Source organism: Phoxinus phoxinus (genome assembly GCF_949152265.1).
Source record: "Phoxinus phoxinus genome assembly, chromosome: 18".
Lineage (NCBI taxonomy): Eukaryota > Metazoa > Chordata > Actinopteri > Cypriniformes > Leuciscidae > Phoxinus > Phoxinus phoxinus.
Genome location: NC_136893.1, coordinates 18,635,410 through 18,648,746, shown reverse-complemented (window position 1 = coordinate 18,648,746; position 13,337 = coordinate 18,635,410). Strand labels below are relative to the sequence as shown.

The following is a 13,337-nucleotide window of genomic DNA, read 5'->3' as shown; positions in this document are numbered from 1 at the left end:
TCTAACAGACATCGGTTTTACAGTGTCAAAACCTTCGACTACAAATCAAATGGCTGAGCTGAAGCTACATGCACCACTTCGCATCTCCGTTTGCAGCTCTTCCCCGCCTGCACGCGGCAACTCTCGCCGATCGGTTACATCCAGCCGGAGCCGATGTTGAACACACCTAATAGACTGTGAAAAAAATATGGACGTAGGGTCCGTGACATCACTCGTCGTAGGTTTCTGAAGAGCATTTTCTGAAGAGGTTTCATTCACCATTTTGGCAGCACGGCGTCACTCCGGATAACAGAAAATGAGCAAAGAGGCGGGACGTGGGTGGAGCCGAGGAGACTGGCTGCTGAAACCACACCCGCCTACAGTAGCTCGACATGATCGAATTTGCTCAGGCCAGTGTTGCCAGACGTACGATAATTGTACGATCATTTTGACCTCTGTACGATCAATAATGAAAAAAATCCCATAATGTATGATCATTTCATCATTTTGTGACACTTCAAATGATGGTCGTTTTGTAATCATAGAGCTTCTATACTCGTTGATCTAGCTGTAGTAGATCCTTACCGTCATGATCGTGAGGAGAACGTGAACGTGGACGTCTTTCATCTCATCACACATTGTGTCTTCTCGGCCAATCATCGTGGAGAATGACTCTCACTCTCACGACGTCCCTTTTGTAAATTGTATACAAAATTAGATCATAAACGTGTAATCTCTGTATGTTTTGCACAACAACAAAAAAAAGGTTAAGGTTCCTGCCACGGCGCTTGGTCAGTTGTTTCCAAGCTGAGGTCAGTTTAGCAATAAAGTAAGTTCCAGGTCGTGTCAAAAAGTTGTTGCATGGTCTAGATAAATAGCTGTATTCTGTACGTTTTGTGTACTTCCAAATACGATAATTTTGAGCTTATGGTGGTAAGATACTTGGATATTTCCTATCTGGCAACACTGGCTCAGGCTAAGGAGCTCATTCTATATGCTAGCTACTGGCAGTACAGTTGCACGTGCTGCTGTGCCAAGTGTGCGAGTTCGACTGTGCTAAAGTGACAACTGATTTGATGATGAAGCCAATAGTTAAAGTTCATGTTTTTACCCTCAAAAATACTATAATAATTAAAAGACATAGCTAAAAGTGAGACTTTGTGTGTCGTGATGCTGTATTATTCTGCTAGTTAAAAATGTATGCAGTAACTTACATCAAAGTGCGCGCGCGCGTGTGTGTGTGTGCGTGCGTGTGTGACAGTGATTCATGTCATGTCAGTCAGCACCGTATCACACTTCAAGTTCATAGCGAGCTTTATTCAGTCCATTTTAAATTCTGGTTTTGACCGCCTATCAAATGGGTCAAACAGTTAACCATATCTTCAAGTAAATGCGCTGGAAATCCGCGCTGCCTGCCTGCCTCCAAAAAAGCAACGAATTAGTGTATGTTGTTCACAGAGGAAAACAACTGAAAGCGCTGGTTGTTCTCTCGATACTTGACGACGACGGAATCCAACGGCGTGGGATTGAAATAATCCCGAAAAAAAACACAAATATGGCAGTGATGGCAAATTCAGCAGATGAAATGATGAGGTGAAGTGAATCCAGCCTCAACCTGTCACTCAAGTGGCCACACCCTTATTTTTATGCAATTATGCAGAACTTTAAGGCTTAATATAATTAAAACGGATGAGTTATAAAAATAAAAAATAACCCCCTCAGCGTTATATCTACCGTACCAAAAGCAATTTTTGTTCCAGGTTGTAAAGATTATTATTTTTTTCTGCTGTAAAGTTGGGTATTTTAACCACATGGGGAATATGGAATTGACTCCCTTTTGGAGCCTGTCTCTAGCGGCCACTCGATGAATTGCAGTTTAATTCACTTTCTTATAGGCTTCACACAAGAAAGGTTGCCGAGTCCGACTAATACGAGTGAACCGTCTTTCTGTATTTTAAAGGCTGCATCCGAGTTGCTTCATAAGTATGACTCTGCCGGTAGCGTTTGCGAACGAAGGCACCTCACGAAACTTAGGCTATTTCAGACAAGACTTCTGAGGCAGTGTAACAGCAAAATAGAGCGAGCTTTGGGGAGAACTAAACAAATGTTTAATTAGTAATTTCTCACTTGAAATTACATCAGGACGTGGAAAACGTTGGTCAAAAACGTACATTTACACAAACTAACCTTTTTTTTTTTATCTCAACTGTCAAATAATGGAAAGCACAGGATTGTGAGATACCAATAGAGAATTAGCCTAACGTTAGGCTACATGCTGCCTTCAAAAATCGATCAGATGAAGGCATCTCAGTAGAGAGGAAGTGAAGCTAACAGGGAATTCGGACGTCCATGCCTTCTTACCTTGGAATGTGTTCTCCGAACTCCGAAGCCAGCATTTTTAAGTTTTTTAATGCAGCATTGGTAGCTATCAGGTCTGTAGGCTATGCACTCAACGGCTAGAGAATACATGCCAGAAGATGGCGCCCGCAGCTGATTCGTCTATCCATCATTGCTGGTCCAATGTGGTTAGGCTACAGGCTGAGGATAGCGTTAGCTACAGGTATTTTCCTTTTTAATTATTACATTGTTTAATTAAAGTTTATACGCTATTTTTCATGACAGATTTCAAGATAAATATTTTCTACTAACGTTACTAGAACTGCCAGTTTGTAAAGTTTCAAATTATTATTAAACCGCAAGCACAAACGATGCAAAAGCACCCTTCCAGCACACTCAGTGTCCAAATTCACTCACTCGTTTTCATTTACTCGTTTTCATTCACTCCTTCAAGTGGACTATATTAGTGGACTACAGGGAATAGTTAATGAGTGTAGGGCTCAATTTTAAACGCAGCCTTTGCATTTTCTGTGTAGCTAAATGTTGTGAAAAAATCCCGCATTTACTGCCAATGAGTTTGACATAGGGTTAGGGTTATGATTTATGTCTCTTGTCGATGTGAGAACACTTTTATAACATTGTCAGTGTCATTATAGCCTATATTTAGAGTTTTAAGGTTTTTCATGTGAAGGCACCTTGACTCCAAAGTGTTCTCTTCGTTGACAGACAAGAGCTATTGAAGAATGTCTCTCAGACATGGCAACAGGAAGCCATGCAGGCTGTGAAACAGGTTACAGCACTCTCCTTGTCAGCACACATTATCTAAATGCACCTCCTCTACATAGTCGACCAGTTACACACAAAAAAAAATACTGCAACCTCAAAGGTCACAATCACCCACGCTGCCAGACAAGATCAATAAGTAATTAACTCAGCAATAGGACCAGTTATTCATCCTTCACTTTTTACCTGAGCTACACAGACCAAGTTCTTCTGATTATTTTGTCGATCCTTACTTCTGCATCATAAAAGATGGAGCTCATTCACTCTCAATTGTTACAGAAGTAGCTATTTCAGGCATTATAATGAATGTGATAAAGTAATGTAGACATCCGATGTTGTAATTTAACATTATGTTATCACATTCACTATTAAAGATTGTTCATATTTCCTGTATAATGTTACTTCAAGGTACAATAATCTTTATTGTTCGACTGAATGCACCTTCTGTGAGGTGAACTGGATAAGATGATCATGGGAAACATGTAATAAAGATCTATGATTAGGCATGTGCTGCAATGCAAGCCTAGGTTTCATAATGAAGGTTTCAATTCTTATTGCTCTGACTATGAGGTTGTGGCATAAACCTCATTATAACCTAATCAGTTGAATAACCAAGCAAAAGGGAATGAATACATCCTGTGTAAAGTCATTGACATTCATTAATGTCCATTCAGCACAGGGAATGGGTTTAACACTCTATTTAATTGGCTGCTAATGTGGCCTCTGCGGGGAGGCTGAGAGGGGACTGGGATATGAAATCCAATATTAACAATTATTCACTACACAACTGTCCCTATAACGCAAATGAACAGATCCTTTATCACACCTCTTTTGAGGCTTTTCCACTTCTGTAAGCAGCAAGTATAATCCATGACTTGATTGTCTACTTGATAAATAACTTTTTAATCCGCTGAGAATTAAGAAGCCAAATGCAAATATTTAAAGGCATATTGTATCTAAATTATTCCATATATTGAAAGGAAATGGGGCCTGGGTCTGTCGAGCTCACCCAAAAAAACATGCATTTGAAAACTGTGCAATAGCTTTGTGTGGTGAAAGTCATTGATCTTTGAAAATCCTGCCTTTTGCTGTAGATTCCAATCGCCGTTTGTATTTGTGCCAAGTTTGGAGAGCAGCATGAACATTCTACATCTCATTTTGTGTTCCACAGAAGAAAGACTGGGTTTGGAAAGGCGGGAAGGTGAGTAAATGATGACAGAATGTTTTGAGTTGAAATATTCGCTTTATATACTTGACTCAATTTTAAATGAGAAATGTCTTGAATTGATTGCATAACCTTCATGTTTAACTGCAAAAAGTTAAAAAAAATAAATAAATTACAAGCTGTTTAATTCATACATTAAAAAAAAAAAAAAATACACTATCATGTGAACCCCAAAAGGTTCTATATATGAAGTGCCTGAAAGAACCCTTTAATGCTCTATAGAACATTTTCTCATAAAGGCCAATTCACACCGCACAGACAAACGACAACAAACGCATTTTGTTGCGTTTTGTTTTCACCCGACTGAACATGTTCAAACAGAGTTTGTCGTGTCTGTTGGGCAGTGTGAAGTTCGTGAACATGTTGCCGTTTGTCTGTGCGGTGTAAATTGGCCTTAAAGGATTAGTTCACTTTTAAAAAAACTTTTGCTGATAATTTACTCACCCCCATGTCATCCAAGATGTCCATGTCTTTCTTTCTTCAGTCGAAAAGAAATTAAGGTTTTTGATGAAAACATTTCTCCATATAATGGACTTCAATGGGCCCCAAACGGTTCAAGGTCCAAATGACAGTTTCAGTGCAGCTTCAACGGGCTTTAAACGATACTAGACGATGAATAAGGGTCTTATCTACCCAAACGTACGGTCATTTAAAAAAGAAATAAAAAAGTTTAAGTTTTATAAGCACAAATGCTCGCCTTGCTCTGTTCTGTGATGCGCGTTCATGACGTCACGTAATACACAATTACGTTGAAAAGGTCACGCTTGACGTACCGAGTCAGTGTTTACAAATGTGCGGAAGGAGGACTATATACACATATTCAAATGTCTTTGTGTCAATTTATCGTTTAAAATGCCCATTTCGTGTGCGTATCCTAGGTGTTGTAATATTAAAAGCCTAAAAGAAAATTTTCGTCAGGACAGAATTTTTTTTACTTTTCATAGAAGCGTGACCTTTTCAACGTAATTGCGTATTACATGACGTCACGAACGCGCATCACAGAACAGAGCAAGGCGAGCATTTGTGCTTATAAAACTTAAACTTTTTTATTTATTTTTGAAATGACCGAACGTTTCGCTAGATAAGACCCTTATTCATCGTCTGGTATCGTTAAAGCCTGTTGAAGCTGCACTGAAACTGTCATTTGGACCTTGAACTGTTTGGGGCCCATTGAAGTCCATTATATGGAGAAATGTTTTCATCAAAAACCTTAATTTCTTTTCGACTGAAAAAAGAAAGACATGGACATCTTGGATGACATGGGGGTGAGTAAATTGTCAGCAAAAGTTTTTTAAAAGTGAACTAATCCTTTAAGAGTGTGCAATGTTCTGAGGAGTTCGATGACGACTTGTGTTTCTTCTCACCGGTCAATGTGTTAGAGTATAATTATACCAGCATTATCATATATTACTGTATTATTTGTTTTCTTTTTTTTTTGCTAAATCATATTGTGAGCATATACAGTAAACAGCAATCTGCAAGCCATGTTGACATAAGCAAACGTTTACTTAAAGGCATAGCGGAGGATTTTCGTTTTCCGGGTGGGTAGCCTATGCTATTGGTCCACCTAAGTGTCAATCATTCTGGTGATATGTTTGCGTAAGGCCGTCGTACGTGCTCGTCCCTATGTAGTTTTCGCTTTCTGGTGTATTATGTGTGATGAGTTACGGTTTCAGCCATTCCTTTGAAAATGGCTGAGGGTCGAAAGAGAAAAAATGTATACGAAGTGTATGATAAGAAGAGGAAGGCCGCAGAATATAGAAACAAAACCAGAGTGATTTTGGGTGAATAGTTCACACGCTGGCGTGCGCTAAAAGCACATGTTGGGCTTCCCACTGATGCCGCGGTCGCGAAGATTCTACTAGACAGGTAAAGTTTGTCATGCTATTTGGAGAAATCCATTTAAAATCACTGCTAGTAAAAGTTAATGTAAGCGTTCCCTCTCGGGAGCAAATAGAGTGTTGCGCATGTGCATTTTTAAAAAAATTGGAGAGGGCGGGTCTTTTCTAAAATTAGGAAAGATCCTCCGCTATACCGCTATTACATTTTACTGAAAGCTTTATTAGAAAGATGAAATGGAGAAGATATCACATGCACAGATTAACAGATATTGGAAAGCTGACATCATTGTCACTGGCAGCCAACCTTTAAAGGGTTAGTTCACCCAAAACTAAAAATTCTGTTATCATTTACCCTCATGTCGTTCCAAACCCGTAAGACTTTAGATAATCTCCCAAAACACAAGTTAAGATATTTTTGATGAAACCTGAGATGTTTCTGAAGCAGATCTATATTGAGCAGTTTGATCCAAAGCTTGTGAAGATACAATCACTTTATATGATGAACAACAGGTTTAATTTAGGCTTTTATTCACATAAAAACATGCATATAGTGGATAACAGAAGGTAAACATAAAGGATTTTTATTTTTTTTGGTGAACTCCCTTTAAGTCCAATACCTTTAAAGACATTGCACACAGAAACACATTAATGTTGCATCTTTTCACTGGTGGTGAAGCTCCAAGCAACCTCAGATGGAATATGTTGAGCAACAGTGTCACCTGCAGGGGGGTTTCTGATCAAGACACTTTAAATTAGGACATTTATTGGTGTACACTCAATATTCTCATTTTGTTATGGATAATTTCCACAAATAGAATACAAAATAAGGCATCATGATAAAGAATTTAGTATTTTTTTCTTCACAAATGTTCAGTAAATTGGTCAATTCATCTTCAGAATATGTTGAATGTCACCAGTATTATTTTAGTACATTGAGATACTATTATATTTTTTGTTCATATTTCGCAATAGTTTTATATTTTCTGTTTTCATGTTAATTTTAGGTCAAGTTTTTGTAATTTTGTTGTGTTTTTCTTTATTTTAAAATTTTTTTTATTTCTACATATTTGTATTGATTTTTATTTTGGTTTTAATTTGAGTTATTTTAGTGCATCAAGTTCAACTAAATTAAAATTAGAAATGTAGCAATAGCTGAAATAAAATAAGTTAACGGTTTTTTATCATTATTATTGTATTTTTTTATTTTTTATTTTTTATTTTTTTTTAGCTTTAGCTAGACAAAATGCATAGCATTTAAAAATAAACAACATTAAATAAATAGGTTATAAGTTTATTCTAAATTATTTTTTGCTGTACAAAACATCTTGTTATGCATGATATCGGAAACTGGTATTTCTTATAATATTATTTTAATGTATTGTCATAACCATAAACACTGGTTTGTAGCCCAAATAGTTTTACCATTTACTGCACATTGCTTTTCTTCTACTTATTTACCTATAGTTGCTAATGAATCAGAAGTCTTGTGTATTAAAAGGTATACTTCACCGCTGGAAAGATGAATGTGTATTTAAATTGGGTCATGTATGTAGTAGAAATGTGAAATTATTTTAGAAGTTGGTGCCTTCTAGTCTGAGAAAGCCAGAAAATGTATTTCTACCAGAAAGACTCAGGAGAATAAATACTGAAGCCATTAACATTTATTAAGAGCTTAGCAAGCAATCAAGTTCTTTGGCGTAGTCCGTAGCTTGCAATCCTAGGGTTCGGACTCTGCATATCCTGCCTGAAGACGAAGGCAGGGGCGCAGCCGACCCCCTGCGAAGTAAGGGAAGGGGCCATCTGGTGGTGGTGGGGTGGATGGAGGAGAAAGACATCTTGGTGTTATGTGGAGGATGGAGGGAAGGACCCGTCTTGGTGATGTTGGGGAGGATGAAGGGAAGGTCCCATCTTGAAGGTGGTGGGGATGGTGGAGGTGAATGGAGCGGCAGCATCTGCGAACTCAGACGTGTGTAAGTACCAACCTTTTATACCAAAAGTATTAGGAAATGATTGGATAGATGAGAAGGTAATAAGTTACGTAACAATTGAGTCTTCCCGGCAGAACTTACGCTAGAGCTTCATTTTTGGCTCATGTGGATGAAAGACAACAACTCCCAGAATTCACTTGCTTCGCTACCATACGAGGCCACGCCTACTGGTTACAGAGCTCCTAACAAGCTCCTACTACTGGCTGTAGTTTTTAGCCTCTGGCCAGGAAATACTCCGATGATGCAAAATTACGCTTTTTTGCATCATAGGAAGATTTTTTTCTAGACAAAAAAATACATAAATCTCTTGTCTCAGGGGGACATGAGGCAGGGAAGCATGTAATTTGAAAATACTACAGGTTTTCTACTGATACAAAGCTTAAAGGGCACCTATTATGACATTTAAAATGTTTCTAATGTTGTTTAGGGAGTCCCCAACAACAGTTTTACATGCATGCAATGTCAAAAAACACTTTTGTTTCCGTATAATATGCATTTATTTTTACCTGATTTGCTCACTGACTCCGAAATGATTCGTTCAACGACTCATTTTTCCAAACCCCTCCTTTGCACGACGCTAATCTGCGATTGGTCAGATGACCCAGCAGTGTTTACAGAGATAATACTTATTGTTTAACACGGAGTACAATGATGCTTTTATCAATTAAATTGTGTTATAATAATGATTATAGTCCACTGCTTTGTAGTTTGTAGTAAAAAACTAAAAATAAGATAAAGAATTTAATGTTATGTTAGCGAGCATAGCCCAGAGTTCATATTGTAAAAGCACAATCAGTCTTTGTTTGCATTAGCCCGATGCATAAACATAACGTTTAAAAAAAATAAAATAAAATGCAGTTACGTTACTACGAGGTATTATATTCTATTCTTTAAGACAACTCCGAAAACAACGACAAACACTTCACATATCTCAATACAATTGCCATTGAAGACCTAGAAGCTAAACGGTGCTTACACAACAAACAAAATAATAAGTAAGCATGCTACATAAAACATAAAAGCAACAATTATTAATAACACTTACAGGTTGTGATACGGAGGAGGAAGCTGATGCAAATACACTTGGAACTGAACCTTCCTTCAATATCAGCCGGCTCGCGAATCCAAGTTTGATTGCATTTAAAAAGCAATCGTCTTCAAAATGGCGCGAACAAAGCACAAGGCTCGGACTATACTTATGTGGTATAGTTGTATGAATTGTATCCACTTAGTCTTCAAATGCTCCTCCTTGGGCAGATTAAAAAAGTTGGCTTTTGAGTCGCACTTCAGAACACAGCGTCTCGTCGACATGATGTTTTCCCTGCTGGCCTTGGAGCGCAATAAGTGGGCGTATCGTATTCAAATAACTTGACAAGTTGACGTCATCTAGTCAGAGAAAAAGCTTCGGTCTTCTAACGATTCATAAAAACGACTCCGAGTCGACTCTTACTTTTGAAAGACAATAACTTTATATACGGTGCACTTTCATATTTCAAACTTTGCAGGATGTTTTTGTTCACTTAGATCTATGTTACACACTACATGAAAGGAAAAATTTCAAAATTCCATAATAGGTGCCCTTTAATGCTAATCGGTGAAGTATTTCTTTAAAGGGTGGTAAAATGCCATTTTCACAAGATGTAAAATAAATCTCGGATGTCCCCAGAGTGTGTGTGTGTGTGTGAAGTTTTAACACAAAATACCCCACAGATATTTTTTTTATAGCATGTTAAAGTTGTCACTTTTTGAGGATTTGCAAAAACGTACCGTTTTGTGCCTGGCCCTTTAAATGCAAATGAGCTGCTGCAGAGGGCGGGGTTTCAAGAGCTCTCGTGTGTTAGCAGTTAGCAGCTGTGATTACCTCACGCAGACACTAAAATGACAGAAACTGTTCTGCCTTTAATGTTAAAACGGAGTCAGACAAAGATGGAGAGACTCAAGAAGAAGTGACAACATGTAGAATGCAACAGAACGTCTCTGAAAGGTTAGTTGATGAATGTATGTTGCTGTTGTGGAGTTAACTAACGTTATCTTCAATTAGAATATTCTGTCATGGTAATCTATAAATCGCTCGTATAGGAACTGTTGTGAGATGCACACAGAGAGATTTTCGATTGCATGTGAAAAGATGAATGCTAAAGTTTGAGCTGACTCACAAATGTACTCTTATACAACAACTTTTTCAACATGGACTGTGCGTTCCGGGGGTGGGGTTTATGTACATTTTAGGGTTGCTTGCTGATGTCACTAAACCCGGAGGAATGTCCTGTAGTCCCTACCAGTTTGTTGTAGTCCTTTTCTTTAAAAGCAAATATCTTCCTTTGCTTTGAACTTTGAGCGTTGTAACTTTGCAGATGTTGTTTATGCTCAAACAGCAACATTTCACACTAACTAAAGTTAGAAAAGTGAAATCATACTTTACCACCCATTTAACAGGAAATATTACTTTGTTGCATTATACGGTGGAGGATTATCTCAATGTTATATTGAATTTATTTTTGTATCCAGTGACACTAATCTGTAAATTTAGAAAAAAAAACTGACATTAATTATATATTTGCTCTTTTTTGGTCATACATATATCAGTAGCCTACATTTATAAAAGTTGGTTTATTTTACATGTTGAGATCACATAACAAGCTGAATACGACTTACATTGTATTGGTAATTCTCATTAACAGACACTTTTTTTTCACAAAATAAATTAAACTTGATTGACTTTAAATATTTCACAGTTCATTAACTGGAAATCTTTTCTGTATTTACTCTACTAAGTGTTAGTCCAAGACAACTGCCTAAAAAAAAAAAAAGTCCTCTTTAACATTCTTTGTGTTGTCATTCAAAAGAATTGGAAGGTTTTTCCCCCCAGCCATAATTACATAACAATGTACCTGTCTTTAGTAAGTATGGTAAGGTAAGGTAAGAGAAAGCAGAGTCCATAGTTTCTCTTGGAGCATGTGCCAAAGATATGCAAATACATTCAAATGAGATTGGACACAACATAAATAAACATTGCTTCTTGTATGCACTCGATTTGAATTTCAGGTGAACTCCCCTTAGTGTTTGCATATGGAAATCACAGCAAGGCTTTTACTTTGTCCCAGAACCTCACAGTTTGTACAGACAGCAACAGATGCCATGCTACAAGTGAAGGTGAGAGTTTATATTTGTTGTGTTTTACTTGATTTTTGTCTGAAATGTTTACTGTCCGAGTTACTTTTTTAGATATGGCTATACAATTTAATGCTGGAGTCTCAAATGTGAGAGAGTTAGAAAGTTTGGTTAGAAGTAAACAGATCTTTAACCTGCTTTTAGCCTTGTGTTTTCCACACAGCTGCCTTTTGCAGTTTGGGGCTTGTTTGATTTTTCCTGTTAAATCCAAAGTATTTGATAATAGGAAAGAAGTTGTTTAAAGAAAGTCACAAGACGTGCAGCTGTAACGGCCGGCAGTGCTGAACTGAGCCTCTGTGTGTCAGTGTTGCCCGAGGCGCTGGCCTGTTGCAACTCAAGTCACTTTGAACTTTCTGAAGTTACATACTTTTCACTTTCAACTGCCTAATGGTGGGACATCACACTCCTACTGAATTATGTCTGGGACAAAGCAGTTGAGCTTGTTTGGCAGTGTTTATTTACTTAAACTTAGTTTGACCTGAGACTGATCTGGAAAAGTTTTGAAAACATGTTTCAACGTCTTTCATGCTCAAGAGCGGTACTATATCTCTTTAATCTGAATTGAAATACAAATGTAGACGCTAAACATACTCTGAGAACTGATACAACTGGAAAAATAGACCATTACAGAAGATTAGACTAGACAAGATATGAGATCTGTGGTTCCTCTTTGCTTAACTTATCTCAGTGTGATGTTAAGTAAAGTTTACACACACTAAACTAAGTTATTTGGAACGTGCTTGAGGACTGGGATACTATGCATTATTAGGGGAAGTACACTGCACAGTGTCAGAGCTTTGGGCTGTATTCTCCTTCTCTTTTTTTACACTCCTAAAAGGATACATTGTGACTTTTTCCCCCCTATTCTTCCTCTACGCTTCTGTACTAACAAAACCACCCAGACGGCGTTATTACTTTTTCAAAAGCAGAACTTTTTCTATTTCTGCTGCCACTTTGTGCCGTGGTGCCTTAGTTCCTCAGAAACTATTCAGAGTGTCTGAATCTTTTCAGAGTTGATGATAAAAGTAAAGCTTGCGCTCAATGCGTCATTTTCAGACCATATCTTTAAGTACACATATGCAAAAACTGCTGTAAAACTTTCAGTCAAGGTAAGTTTGGATTTTCTCCTTTTTTTTAGCCCGGGAAAAATACAAATGTTTTTGAGAGCAAAACAACTATAGTCTTGTTGAGAGTAATGATTTAATGTCTTTTCTTTAATGTTTAACAGAAGAAAAGGCACTAACACTTAATATCTATGCAGTTGATCACAAAAGCAATGCCACCATAGTGTTTAACCTTTTGCCCAGTTTTAATCTGAGCGATGTGGTAGATTGTAAAGGCGACGGCGGGATTAAAACTTGCCTTGGAGAGATTTTTATGAAAATGTGTTTTTGTCCTAGTAAGTGAATGGAAGAATGTGTTCAGCATGAGTCATGACGGTGGTAACAAACAGAGGATGAGATAATGTGTGCTGATGCATGCTGTAGAGATCCATGCAAACAATAGGTACCAGGTGCAATTTTCTCATTCACAGCGAGTGCTGAAAAAATCTTAGTTGAAAACACTGTGCTGTAACTTGACATGAAATAAAAGAGAGGCAGAAAAGGACATCAAGCTATAGGAAGCTCGCAGCGCTCACAAAGGTCAATTTATTTGCTTGAACTGAAGGCACAACGGTAGTGGTCAGATGAGAGACATTGAGTGGGCTTTGATCCAGCAATCTTCTTTATAGCACTGAGATGCCTTCTTCTCTCTAAACCCCCTAACACCACACACACACACACACACACACACATCACTCCCCTTCAGGTTGTTTTGAAAAATGAGTGACTTAATGTCTCTTGTCTTTCTGCAGAGTGACCAGTGATGCATGAGAGGCCTATCAGAGTCGAAGAGCAGACGGTCAATCCAAAGAGCCGAGCACTGTCATGGAAGACACTGAGGTATCAGAGAAAGGTAAAACGTAAAAACGATTCATGAATTATTCATGATAAACACATTTTCCATCCGATT

The 13,337-nt window shown here is 37.8% G+C and overlaps 1 protein-coding gene across 8 annotated transcripts in view; it reads left to right on the top strand.

Moving 5' to 3' along the window:
* The first annotated feature begins 9,920 nt into the window (after positions 1-9,920).
* myt1b (myelin transcription factor 1b) overlaps positions 9,921-13,337 on the top strand; it is a 115,921-nt gene continuing 112,504 nt past the window's right edge. For 4 of the 8 annotated variants that reach the window (XM_079587844.1, XM_079587842.1, XM_079587843.1 and 1 more), the window contains exons 1-3: positions 9,955-10,137; positions 11,000-11,306; positions 13,180-13,280. In XM_079587844.1, coding sequence (XP_079443970.1) covers positions 13,253-13,280 — 28 coding nt within the window. In that variant the 5' untranslated portion in view covers positions 9,955-10,137; positions 11,000-11,306; positions 13,180-13,252. Of the gene's footprint in view, positions 10,138-10,999; positions 11,307-13,179; positions 13,281-13,337 lie in introns of all 8 variants that reach the window. The other 4 variants (XM_079587840.1, XM_079587837.1, XM_079587839.1 and 1 more) reach the window with 3 other exon arrangements.